Raw genomic sequence first — 12,906 nt, 5'->3', positions numbered from 1 at the left:
GGGTTGATGTTCGGAGTAGGGAGGCATATATGTATTTTGGGGAAGCCATATGTTTTAATTCCACGTACCTAAAAATTAGTACGAACTTCCATTTTCGAACTTTGTAGGGGTCAATCACTACGAGACTATCCTTCTTGGGTGTGTGTTGGTTTCTCATGAGAATTTGGAGACCTTTGAGTGGTTATTCAAGAATTGGATGTCATGCATGAAAGGCAAGGCCCCGACATCGATTATGACATATCAAGATGTGGTGATGAGGAAGGGGATTAGAGCTGCTTTCCCATGCCTTAAACACGTCATTGGTGGTGTATGTGGTATATTATGAAGAAGTTTGGGCAGAAACTTGGTTCTTTATATAACTATCAGGATATGAAAGAGGAGTTGCTGCATGTGATCTACAATAGCATTACCCCAAAGGAGTTTGTTGTGAAAAAGTTCAAGCTGGAAGAATTGAATGCTATGATTGGCTGGAAGACCAGTGTTCTAAATTGTCTTAGTTAATGTTATTGCCCATGATATTTTGTGTTATTGGGTCTGATTATTTGGTTTTGTTTTATGCTTCTGTTTGCATGATTTATGGTGTTTGTTTGGTTTTATTTAGTTGGTTCTAATGAGTTGGTTCTGTTTTGTTCAGCTATATATTGGGCAGTACCAACATGGGTTTGGATGGTACTTATTTAATATTGATGTGTAGTAAACGAGTACCATCCAAGCCCATTTTGGGACTGCCTAATATATAGCGGAATCTAATTTGTAGTGGACACTTTCTAGTATGATTTTGCAATTGTGTTGATACTCATTTGACTTGGTAATTCATGCTTTTGTACTGGTATTTTACTGTGAGAAGTAAATTACTAAAATTCATCCCTATGTTTTGCACTTGTGCTGTTTGTGTTTGGTGGTAAGGCTCTTCGAGGAGAGAGAGATGTGAATTCCCACATACATTAAAGATATGTTTTGGGAAAGAATGCAGACAACTCAAAAACTCAAGAGCATTAATAGCTTTTTTGATGGGTATATTAACAAGCACACTCGACTATTTGAGTTTGCTCCTAATTATTGTAAGGTGATGGAAAGCTGTGCAAATGATGAGAAGGATGCGGATGCGAACTCAGCGTGTTATGTTAGGCCTTTATTATCAGAATTTCGATTAGAACGTAAATTTCAAAAAGTGTACACGAATGCAAAGTTTGTTGAAGTATAAAATCAGTGCAACCGTGTGACATATGTGACCCCCGTCGGGCAAAAAAGATGGTGTCACATAATGAGGTAAAGTAATCCCCCGTATTTTTAAATATTTTATAAATGAAAATTTATTTTATTTATAATATTTATTTGTTATTTTTCATAATTTAATTTCAAAAGTTTCAAATTATTAATCTGGGTCGAAAATTATTTGAACAAATTATTTTATGTACCTTTATTCTACAATTTATGTCCAATCAAACAAGTCTAAACCATTTGTTAACTTAATCGACCCGTTATTTTTATAAGGCCCAATATTCCTATTTACCCTACAATTCTCTCCTATAAATACCCCATTAATCCCCAAAATTTCCCACACTTTAGTCTTATTTTCTCTCTCCTTTGTTTTATTAATTTGTATAATTATAATTATTGATTTATGGATTTTGATTTTATTGTTTGAAAGTAATTTAATTAGTATCAAGTTGTGTTTTGATGATTAAACTTTATAATTTCAGATTTTATAATGTCATAATTTTCAAATTTTGTAAATTTTATAACCTAGGGTTTTTAATGATTGAAAATCATGATTTTAGGGTTTTTATGAACAATTGATTTAGGGCTTTTATAGTAATGATGTTTTGAAATTTTGGTGATTATAACTACTAATTAGTTTAACTTAATTCCAGATTATTTTGAACACTTAAATTCGTGTTTTAATCTTAAGATTTTCGTTCTTTAATATTAATCCCGTTTTAATCTCAATCAGGTTCTGAACTCATCCGATTTTGATGAAAAAGTAGCGTTTTCATGTAGAAACAACGTTTTAAAAAAGACTCACTACCTTTGGTAGAGAGCACCACCCTCTCGTGGCCAAATTCAGCCTCTAAATATGATTTTCGGGCAGTTTTTGATTTTTAACGAAATTTTTTTTATACTTAAAATATTATCCTTGAGTTTGATTAATAAAAATAATTATGTTTAAAGTTAAGCAAAAATGGAATTTAAAAATCCAACCTTTGGCCGGTCTGACAATAAAAATCCAACATTCCATTAATCTCACAAAAATCCAACCTTTGCCCCCTATCTTCTTTGACAGATCCATTACCTATTGATGACCGGTTTTTATAAGTTACATGCCACGTGTCAGCTATTAATTGGTTAATTATTATTTTAATTATTTTTAAAAAAAATCAAAAGAAAAAAAAAAAAAAAAAAACAGAGAACCCCATCCCCACCGTACCCTGCCACCACTACCACCTTAGAGTGGTCGGTTTTTGAAGGGGAGGGGGTAGGGTGGTCGGATTTTGAAGGGGAGGGGGTTAGGGTGGTCGGATTTTGAAGGGGAGGGGGTTAGGTGGTCGGTTTTTGAAGGGGAGGGGGTTAGGGTGGTCGGTTTTTGAAGGGGAGGGGGTTGGGTGGTTTTGGGTCGGTGACCGGAAAACATGGAGGGGAAGGAAAGAGAAAGGAAGGAGGAAGGAGGAAGGAGAAAGAAAAAAAATGAAAAAAAAATAGGGTGGTCGGTTTTTTAAGGGGAGGGGGTTAGGTGGTCGGTTTGTGAAGGGGAGGGGGTTGGGTGTTCGTGGTTGGGTGGTTTTGGGTCGGTGACCGGAAAATATGGAGGGGAAGGAAAGAGAAAGGAAGGAGGAAGGAGAAAGAAAAAAAAGGAAAAAAAAAAGGAAAAAAAAAGGAAAAAAAAAAAATTAACCTGTTTAACAGGTTTAAGGTCAAATAGATCTGTCAAAGAAGGTGGGGGGCAAAGGTTGGATTTTTGTGAGATTAATGGAAGGTTGGATTTTTATTGTCAGACCGGCCAAAGGTTGGATTTTTAGATTCCATTTTTCCTAAAGTGAATTAAGCATAAATATATGTTTTTATTGAAGTTTTAAAGCTGAAAATAGTTTCTAAGTATTACCTTTGATGTTTGATAAAGAGGGTTTAATCACCCATTAAAAAGGGAGATTATTAGGGGTTTTTAAATAATTTTAAGATTTTTATTAAACTTTAAACATGCTGTAATTTCATGTATAAGAGTGTATTTTAAGGTTTTTATGAAGAAAATTTAAAGAACTATATATAAGCCTTTAATTTTAACTAAAGGGAAGGTTTTAAAGTGATGTTTGATTTGGATTTTGAAGGTTTTAAAGTAAGTTAGTATTGTTGTAAATTTGATTGATCGGGTATTGATTGAGATGTTATTTTTTGGTTTAGGAGAGGAGTTTATTGAAGGTGATTTCTAGATAGTAAAGTGGCATACCAATTCGTTTATTCAAGGTACGTACAAGTTACGAAACCTTTCTTTTAGGTGCATGTTTAAGGACGGATCGAGAACTTAGTATCATGTATCGGATTGACTGGGTTAAATTGTTTGGTTATACATTGTGAATTTCAAATGATGTGCACTAGTTTATAATGCAAGTATTATTTGTGCTCTAATTATGCAAGGTGCGCTTAAATGAAAAGGTATGTGATTGGTGTAAAGATAAAATTATTACTCATTCATGATTATGCAAACAGGATGAGTAAAGGAGGAATTCAATTCTTATAAGACGAGGTTAAGGTTTTGGGGTGCTTTATGCACTCAAGGTGTTTATACACCGAGGTAGTTAAGGGAATAAATAATAAATGTTGCTTGTCACTAATAAATCAAGAATTGAAATTTAAAAGTTGTTTTACTTGATTGAATTGATATTGGATTGATTCTATTGTTTGCATATGAGTCATCACCAAGTCTAAAACTATAAATCACGTAAAGTGTAAGATGGATGAGCAATAAAACTCTGGATCGGTGCACTTATGGAGTAATGACAATAAGGGGTTGGGGTACACGGGGTATTAGCCGTGTACTTTTATCGAGGCCGTCTGATCTACGAGTCTCCTATTTCAAATATTTTTTTAAACTAGGAGTTAGGTGAGATCTCATACTAACTACGGTCACGGAGTCGCGCCCGTGGTCGTTGGATGTTTATTGATGTTTCTGAAAGGAGTCGTGGGGTTTTTCTTTTATTGATGTTCCAAATGGAGCATGGGTTGGACAACCTTGTCTACTGTGTAATCCAATGAATAAAAATAATGATTTACCTATTATTAATTAATGGAGTCTTAGTAATATAAATAGTTGAGTCGTGTGTTGAGTTTATAATTTAATGATGCATGATGATTGATTATTAGTAGCATGTTATGGATTTCTTATTTGTTTCGCAGCTTGTATGTACTCAGCTTTGCTGATTGCGTGCTTTTGTGTGTGTCTTTCTTTGGTCATGGCCTTCGCCTTTCAATGACCCTGTGACGATCTAATTTTTACACTTGTAATATTGGGGAGCAGATTAACCACAGGTTCTTACACACGCAACATTTGCATCAGGGTTGTGGGATTTTGAGTGGAGAGTTGGTTATTATTCGCAGTTTATTTCTTTTCAGAAGTTTGAATTTTATTAAACTATGGTTTATTTATTTACTACTTTTGTGGGGTTTTTAATAAGGTCCTTAATGGTTCCAAGTTGTATGATTTAATTTGGTTTTGGTTATTGGTTTTGAAACATATTTATAACTGAATTAGTTTTTCCGCTGCTATTTTCTGATAAAGCCTTAGCGTTTGAACACGTGGTGGTAGCATGCCAGTAATTCTCTTGAATATTGTTCAGAGTCCTCACAGATTTAAAGAGAGAATTATTGGGGTGTTACAAAAAGCATGTCTTCTCAGATCGTGCATGGACCTATTGTAAGAAAAAGAGGAGAGAAGTTCCGCTATAAAATAGGTTGATGAAGTATAAAGTTTTGTATAACACGGAGAAAAATGAGGCGTATTGTGATTGTTGCCACTTTGAATGTCATGGGATTGTTTGTAAACACATAATAAAGGTATTGGACATGAATGGTGTTATAGAAGTCCCTCCCATGTATATTCTAGATAGGTAGAGAAAGGATATTAGAAGGTGTAGGAAATATTTCAAGCATCCCACACTTGAGCCCAACTGTGATCATACACTTAAGCATGGTGGGGTCCAAAGGGAAGGAAGCTAGAGCAAAAGAGTCGCCAACAAGTTTTAGGAACTTGTAAACCGTTCACAGGGTGAAGGTTACATCCCTTCACAATCCATGAGATCGCTAATTCCATATTGGTCTGGAACCATGACTAGATATTCGAGGATGTAGGTATGAATCCAACCTAAAAGAGATTGAACCTGCCCTAAAAATAGATCTCTACTTTATTCTTCTCATATTCATGTGCGCTTTCTGACTAACATGCAATTAATAGGTTAACCCTAAACCTGTTTAATCTATGTTGGTTGAATATTAATGCACAAACAAAACTGTTATTGGCGATCACTTGAATTATAATCATATTAGCCTAAACAAGATTATTAATTATCTTATTAAGCGTGATTACAAGTGCAAATTCCGTTTAAACATGCATAAAAGGCGTGATCAAACAATACCAATAATATATAATACAAACAACATAATAATAACAATCATCATCATATCATGAAAGCATAATAATATTATCAAGATCCTAGGTATGATACTAACAAGATTAATAACAAAGCCTAGCATCTCACTAAGCAATAAAGATCAAAGCTTTATCCCTAACATGATCTAACATGATGTTAGAAAGAATAGAAGCTAAGGCAACCTAAACATGATACTAGAAAGCAATATAGACATCCTAAAATGATACTAGGAATTAAAATAATTAAAGCATGATTTCTATATCAAAAGAATAACAAAGTAATTAAATTACTTACTTGGATGCCTCGTATCTCTTTCTTATAACAAAATACACGCATTAGTAACTTCAAGGAAAATATTAAATCAAACAATTAAATTAAACAATTGAAAAAGGGATTTGGGACCAAACCCCCAGAAATTATTAACCTTTCCCGTCTAGGGCGAAGGCAACTTCGAACTTGGCTAGGTGTGTCTAGAACTTGTGAATGTGGAATTTTGTAAAAGGGAAGGTTTAGAAAAAGGGAGATAGAATAAGCTTCTAACTTTTAGAGAGAGAGAATAGATGATTGTGAATGAATAAAAATGGGGAAATACGACCCCTATTTATAAGAAAATAGTCCGGAATCGATATAAACAAATCAGAATTTGAATCGGAATAAAACTGCTCCTTGTCGCGAGCGACAGACTCTGTCGCCGTTCGACAAGAATCACGCATGGCGACAAGCTCTATCGTTTGGCGACAATAAAATTAAAAGATAAAACGCGCTTTTAGTACATAGTCCTTTTCTTAATATAATTAAGAAATTAAAACTCCGTTTTAATCAATTTAAATCAGATTTTATCATAAGAAAACACTTATTTTATTTCAAACCAAATTCATTATTTTTCTAAATTATTAATTATCAATCCTAATGCTATTGGATATCAAAATAACCTTCTAGACTATTCTAGAAGACTATAATCAATCCTAATAATTTTCAAAATAATAATTAATGGGCCCTCAACTAGATCATTAGACCATAAAACCATTTCAGACCCAAATCAGTATTTAGACCATAACTTCATCATTATTCATCAGAACTGGGCTTATAATATATCATTGGAAAGCTCTTTACGAGCCCAACTTAACTACACTATAATTGGACCCTTATCATGGAACAAACTAAATTGGACTGGCTATTTTCATAAATAGAGAAGATTTTTAAAAACAGAAAGAAAGATTTTTATTAAAACTAACACGTCACAAGACTTTTCACACTTTAACCTCATTTGATAATCAAGCGACGTGGAAAGTATTCATCAATGGGTTTGGTTTTTGGGGAGACACAATTAGGTGTCTACAGTAGGAAACATACCCTTACCAAAGTTGCTTTTCATGATGTGTCCAAAACAAAAGAGGTGATGAGATATGATAAGTTGATGCTAGCTCTTGAACCTGTTGTTTTGCGTGCTTCATCATCAGAAGAAGATGTTGAAGTGTTGATGGATATGATTCAGGTAATGAGTATCAAAGTAGATGAACTACAAGTGTTGGCTCAAGGTTGAAGCCAAGGTTCTGGTAGTGATGAAAGGCTTAGTTGTGATCTTGAGGTGGTGAAACAGGTTATTCTTTCAACTCAAAAACCCCTAGCTTAGTCAACAAAGGTAGCATTGCACAACCACAAGACACTCATAATTCATGTGTGAAAGACCCTGAACCCAGGGTAATAATAATATAGGCAGACTAAGAGGATCTCGATTTGCATCCCCTGTAGAAAAAAAGAGTTCGAATAAACAGGCTAAGGCTGCCAACATAGTTGATAAGAAGAAATAGAAACAAGTTACGGGGCATCAAACTGATGTGGATAATGACACTAGGACTATACATCCCTTTAGTATGCAGAACCAGGTAAGTATAGTTTGTTAAATGTGTTGAATGTATACCGTCATTAGGGGTGTTTCTTAGTTACGTAAGCTATTTGAATATTTGCAGGTACCTTTTCCTAATATGTTAGCTGCTCAACAAATGGCCTCATATTTTCAGCAAGGGTACCAGCAGGTACTAATATATGCAGCATAATAATTGTTTTTTTTAATAATTGTTTTTTTTGCCTTACTAAGAAACTAATACATGTATATGTTGGTACCAGGTAGAAAGCAATAGCAGTGGCGGCCCCTCAGCATTTAACGGAACGATTTTAGTCGGTGGAATTCACATGAATGAGTACACTGATGCAATTAGGTACTTCACCAACAAAGCATACCACGGTCAACTGCATTTCGGTCAACCAGAACATGTATTTAATAACGGCTTTCCGACGAACTTGTCCATACATAATTTGCAATAGGATTCTAATCATTCAATGATAAATTGATTTGTAGAAAATAAGTCAGGTGTAGTATAATTTTCTAATGGGTTAAAGTTGCTATAATTGTTCAAATTAGGATGGTATTTCATTCAATACCAACTTGTTTACACTGGTATCCTGTTGGCATATTTATTTGGTTAGAATGGTATCATATTTGCATACCAGTAAGAGTTAGAATGGTATCATATTTGCATACCAATAAGAGTTAGAATGGTATATGTTGGCATATTAATTTGGTTAGAATGGTATCATATTTGCATACCAATAAGAGTTAGAATGGTACCCTATTTGCATACCAATAAGAATTATATTGGTACCATTGTTGGAAAGGTATCTTCATTACCATACCTGTAAGATGTTGAATGCTATCATTGTAGAGTACGTATAACCAATAGCAAATTGCAAAATCATGTGGCATGTGGTTGCTTTTATTATTGTGCATATGCAATCCAAAAAGATTGTACTATGGATGATGTAATCCATATAGATTCTCTTGACATATCCACTAAGAAAGCACATATACATATATGTATATATATACTCACAAATTTTATTTATAATAAATGAATAAAAAATGTATATATACTCACAAATTTTATTTATAATAAATGAATAAAAAATGTCGCACCAAATATGAAAAAATAGACTTCGTGCTTGATGGTGGCATTCATACGGGTGAAGTGACCAAAATATGTTAAACCCGCGAGATGGTGGGCTTTATGGATCATCCGTTTACATACAAGTGTGTCCAGTTTACTCAACTCAGTGACTAAACCAGCTAAGTGTACATTTGTGTCCTTAATCAGTTGATTATGCGCAGGAGATTTTCGAGCTAATGGTGGTAAACTCCCACGAAGGATGCAGACACATGAGGGTTGTTGTTTTTATTCAGTAGTGTATCTGTTTAGGCATGAGCACGACAACACTTCTAAAGGTTTTTTGGAGCGCACACGAATGTTAGTGGCTGTAGCGAGAAAAAAGAAAGACATAGCTAGTAAGTATAATATTGCGCTCAAGTGGTTAACAAAATTACCGATGTTTTTGACAACGTAACCGGAGTGAGCAGAAGCACATACAGTTTGGGCCGAGAAGTGAAGGCCTCATTAGGCACTGCTTGGGAAAGTTTGATTCCGAACAAGATGTTCATTTTGAACTAGTTTGACCCAAATATTGAAGCATGATATCAAGACTGGTTGGTGGTGAAGAGCACAAACATCTTGATGCAAGGGCGACATTGTTCATTCCGTATTATAACCGCGGGTTTGGCAACTTGAAGACCCTTCTTCTTCCTACTATGTTATTCTATATTGCATGTGTAGTACATACCAACGTAGTACTGGTTGGTATTCAGAAGCTATGTAATATACTAATGTATTTGTTAATGGGATGAGCTATGTAATTTGCTAACGTAGTTGTAGTTGTTAATGAGATTAGCAAATGATGTAACATATTATGTTATTTTAATATACTACTGTTGCTAGATTCAGTGACTTATTTATGAAATTAAACCATTGTAACATAAAAACCTTAATGGAGATAACCTTAGTTAGTACATAACTACTACATAACAACCCTAAAATGACTTCAATGATACCAACATAATTACGCTAGGCCTGAAATATAGTAGAAAACTATGGCTGAATTAATTCAAAACACAATAGACCCCAAAATATAATTCAAAACAAAGAAACAACCATAACTTAACCTACTATACCATTGAGAAAGACAATTATACCAACGTCAAAGACAATGGTATAATGGGGATACCAACAAGAAGCAGATAAGTACAACAATTGGATTAGATTTCTTCACTCCCATACGTATCTATGGTGGCACTACAAGAAAAACACTTATTTACGGCAGTTAAAAATGATTAATGCGTTTTTTGAGAGGCAGCAAACGCCAAGGCAGCAAATAAATCAATTGATTTGCTGCGATTAACATAATGCAGCAAATCAATTGGTTGATTTGTAGCGGTTAATGCCAATAATCCCTGCTAATAAATATTATTTAAAATTTATCAAAAATATAATTTCCTAGTCTTTATTTATAAATATTTTTTTACAATTTATGTAATCTACTACTCAACTACCAACAAATAAATCACCTAAAATCTTTTTAGAACTAGTAGAAAAAAAAATGCACCTGAACTTGCTATTCAAAGAAACTATTTATATATAAACTTAAATGGTTCCATTAATAATTCAAAAGCCAATAAAATTACATATTCATCAAAAAATAAAAAATACAAATGGACAGCATAAGTCATTTCAGTAGCTTTCCTAAAAAAAAAAAAAAAAAGCACAGTTGCAAGAGGGTAAGCAACCACCATTATTACAAAGTCTTAGATCTGATAAACAAAGGAGTAATAGAATGCGGCAACAATAGTGACGTCAATCGAGCAGCAACGATAGTGGCATTGAGCTGGTTGTTGCAGGTACACAAGTAGCGTTCAACAGTTAGTAATAGCACAAGCAACAACAACTCCAATATCGAAATGAAGCATGAACTGATTTGTTGCTCTCTCAATATTTGAAGTATTCATATTCCTCAATGACATGGCATGATACTTCAAATAAGCACATAAAAAATTCGAGCCCTCAAGTTAAATGATACTAGTGCAGATGAATAATAGCTTAAAAGACACCACAATAAATGCTTATTATTCCTTTACAATTGAGAAATAGAGGAAGAGCCTTTTCCAAGATATCTTATAAACATCTACTCTTCAAGATTAAATTAAAAAACTCCCTATAGGAAAGCAATATTCACTTTAGGACTATTTTTACTATATTTAAGTTTGAGTCATTTAAAGTTACCGTATATTATCAATGAGCTTCTAAGTCTAATTATTTATTTAACCCCACTTCCCCTAAACTAAGAGAAAGATGACAAAAGTGAGCATTTAAATGGATCTTTGCAAGGGACACCTTATGGGGAATCATTTAAGGGAAGCAAAACCTTTTGCTATCTAAAAAATAAAGTTAACATCTTGGGAAAAGGTAGAGATTAAACTACACAATCATATAGCCGTCTAGCAGGTATCTAAGTAAGCAAAATTGTTAAAAAAAACATATAAATTATAGAGGACTTCATTCCTATTACCTTCCCACCCCACAAGTCTAATGTTGTCAAATCCCCATCTCAATCCCTTAAACACATTCTCTGTCCTCCATTTCTCCTTCCCCAAACACAAACCCATTTCTATCAGCAAAAAATTCAACTTAACTCTTCAAATTCAACCACATCCCTATATTTAAAAAAAATGCTACAGTAGCAGGAGAAGCATATATCCAAAACGAGACAACTCAAAAGTTCTGATTCAATTCCAATATCTCTCTGACCGAATTGAAATTAAAGCATTAAAGTCTTGGAAAAACTTAATACAACCTTATTTAATGATAAAAATATGAGTAATATACAACTAAAATAAACTTATTTATTAATTATAGAAAAAAAAAATTAATCACAACACACCTACACCCAAATAACTTACACATATAAGAAATTTAATTAACTTATAAAGAAGCATAAATTCTGTTATAATTTCATACCATTGAAAAACTAGGGTGATAAATATCGCAAATATTCATCAATTCAGGCACAATGAAATTCTAGTACCGGTTAGCTTTGTCAATTCAACTTACATTTCTTCAAAAAATAAAAAATAAAAATTCAGCTTATAGTAATGAACTATGAACCACAATAATAGATAACAAGTGCTTTGTGACCTTCCAAGTGCATTCCATAGTTCATGTAATTACTTGCATTTAATAATATATATAATATTGCTGAGATTAAAGAGACTAATATACAGTGTTGATTGCTCAAAAGAACAATTAAAAGACACGTGCCTGTAATACAATGAAGCAGCACAAATTAAACCTACCGGAGCACATGTGAGATAGTGAGAGCATGATGCACATTTGCTCCAAAAGAACACTAAACACAATAACATCAATAACAACAACATCAATTATACTAGTTATAGCACAAATAAATCATAATAATCAGATCAAATCAACATTAGATCTAATAATAATAGTGAACAATCAATTTTAAAATCAATAGCATAGTTGATTTTTTCAAATTAACCCTAGAACTTCAAACATATGCAAATTAAATTGAATCTTTAGAAAAAGAGAGATTATTGGAAGCAGAACCATGGAGAAGGGATTTACAAAGAAAGAATCTAAAAGAGCGGTGGGGGAAAGGGCTGAGAAATGAGGGTGAAGAGCGCCGTGGCGAAAAGTGACGATGGTGATGGAGAGGAGGTGAAGCGTCGGCAGCAAGGATGATGGTGGATGAGATCTTGGAAGTAGCAAAGCGTTGGCGGTGGGGATGATGGTGGGTGAGGCTAAGCAAAGCGATAGAGAGGAAAAAGGGCGGTGAGGTTGAGAGAAGTAGTGATGGAGAATGAGAAATGAATTTGTTAGAGGTAAGGGATGAGGGTTTAGATGTAAAGGGGAGATAATTGATTTGCTGCGGTTTTAAAACTTAAGCCGTGCAAATTAATAGTTTATAATTAAAAGGTGTTAAATAAAAAATTTGTCAATTCTTTTGCAGCGAATTAAAATATATGCAGCAAATAAATATTTTTCTTGTAGTGGGAGTAGCTTGAGTCAGTGGTGGATTCCATAACCCAAAAGTACCTCTCATGGAGTTTCTTCATCGCGTAATCCATACGAAGCCTGTATTCTTCGGGGTGTAGATTAATTAAGTACGGGTTTGTGAGGAGGATTTCTATGTTGTTCATAACATCTAACCCGTTACCTCCATCATCATGTTTTTGAAACTCGAGAAATTTTTCATCAACGTCCTGCCACTGGAACTCATTTCTTAAATTCTCATGAGAGAAATTGACCCACTCATATGTGATGTTGACCTTTTCGCCAATATGAAGACCTATTCCATTTTCTTT

General features: G+C 33.8%; 1 protein-coding gene across 1 annotated transcript; it reads left to right on the top strand.

Annotated features, from left to right (window-relative positions):
• Nucleotides 1–321: 321 nt before the first annotated feature.
• On the top strand, nt 322–1,204 carry LOC145636802 (protein FAR-RED ELONGATED HYPOCOTYL 3-like). Its single transcript, XM_081688348.1, has 3 exons — nt 322–490; nt 602–669; nt 974–1,204. The coding sequence occupies exons 1-3, from the start codon at nt 322–324 to the stop codon at nt 1,202–1,204; spliced, it is 468 nt and encodes a 155-aa protein (XP_081544474.1).
• Nucleotides 1,205–12,906: the final 11,702 nt, after the last annotated feature.

Source organism: Chenopodium album, chromosome 6, assembly GCF_948465745.1.
Source record: "Chenopodium album chromosome 6, dcCheAlbu1.1, whole genome shotgun sequence".
Taxonomy (NCBI): domain Eukaryota; kingdom Viridiplantae; phylum Streptophyta; class Magnoliopsida; order Caryophyllales; family Amaranthaceae; genus Chenopodium; species Chenopodium album.
The sequence above is the reverse complement of the archived record's forward strand: the minus strand, read 5'-3'. Positions and strand labels throughout refer to the sequence as shown.

Excerpts from the sequence above, each read along its gene's own strand:
- LOC145636802 (XM_081688348.1), top strand. The coding sequence starts at position 322 with ATGAAGAAGTTTGGGCAGAAACTTGGTTCTTTATATAACTATCAGGAT. Across the intron at positions 491-601 it reads GAAGACCAGTGTTCTAAATT|TTGGTTCTAATGAGTTGGTT; the intron begins GTCTTAGTTAAT and ends GGTTTTATTTAG. Across the intron at positions 670-973 it reads TACCAACATGGGTTTGGATG|ACAACTCAAAAACTCAAGAG; the intron begins GTACTTATTTAA and ends GAAAGAATGCAG.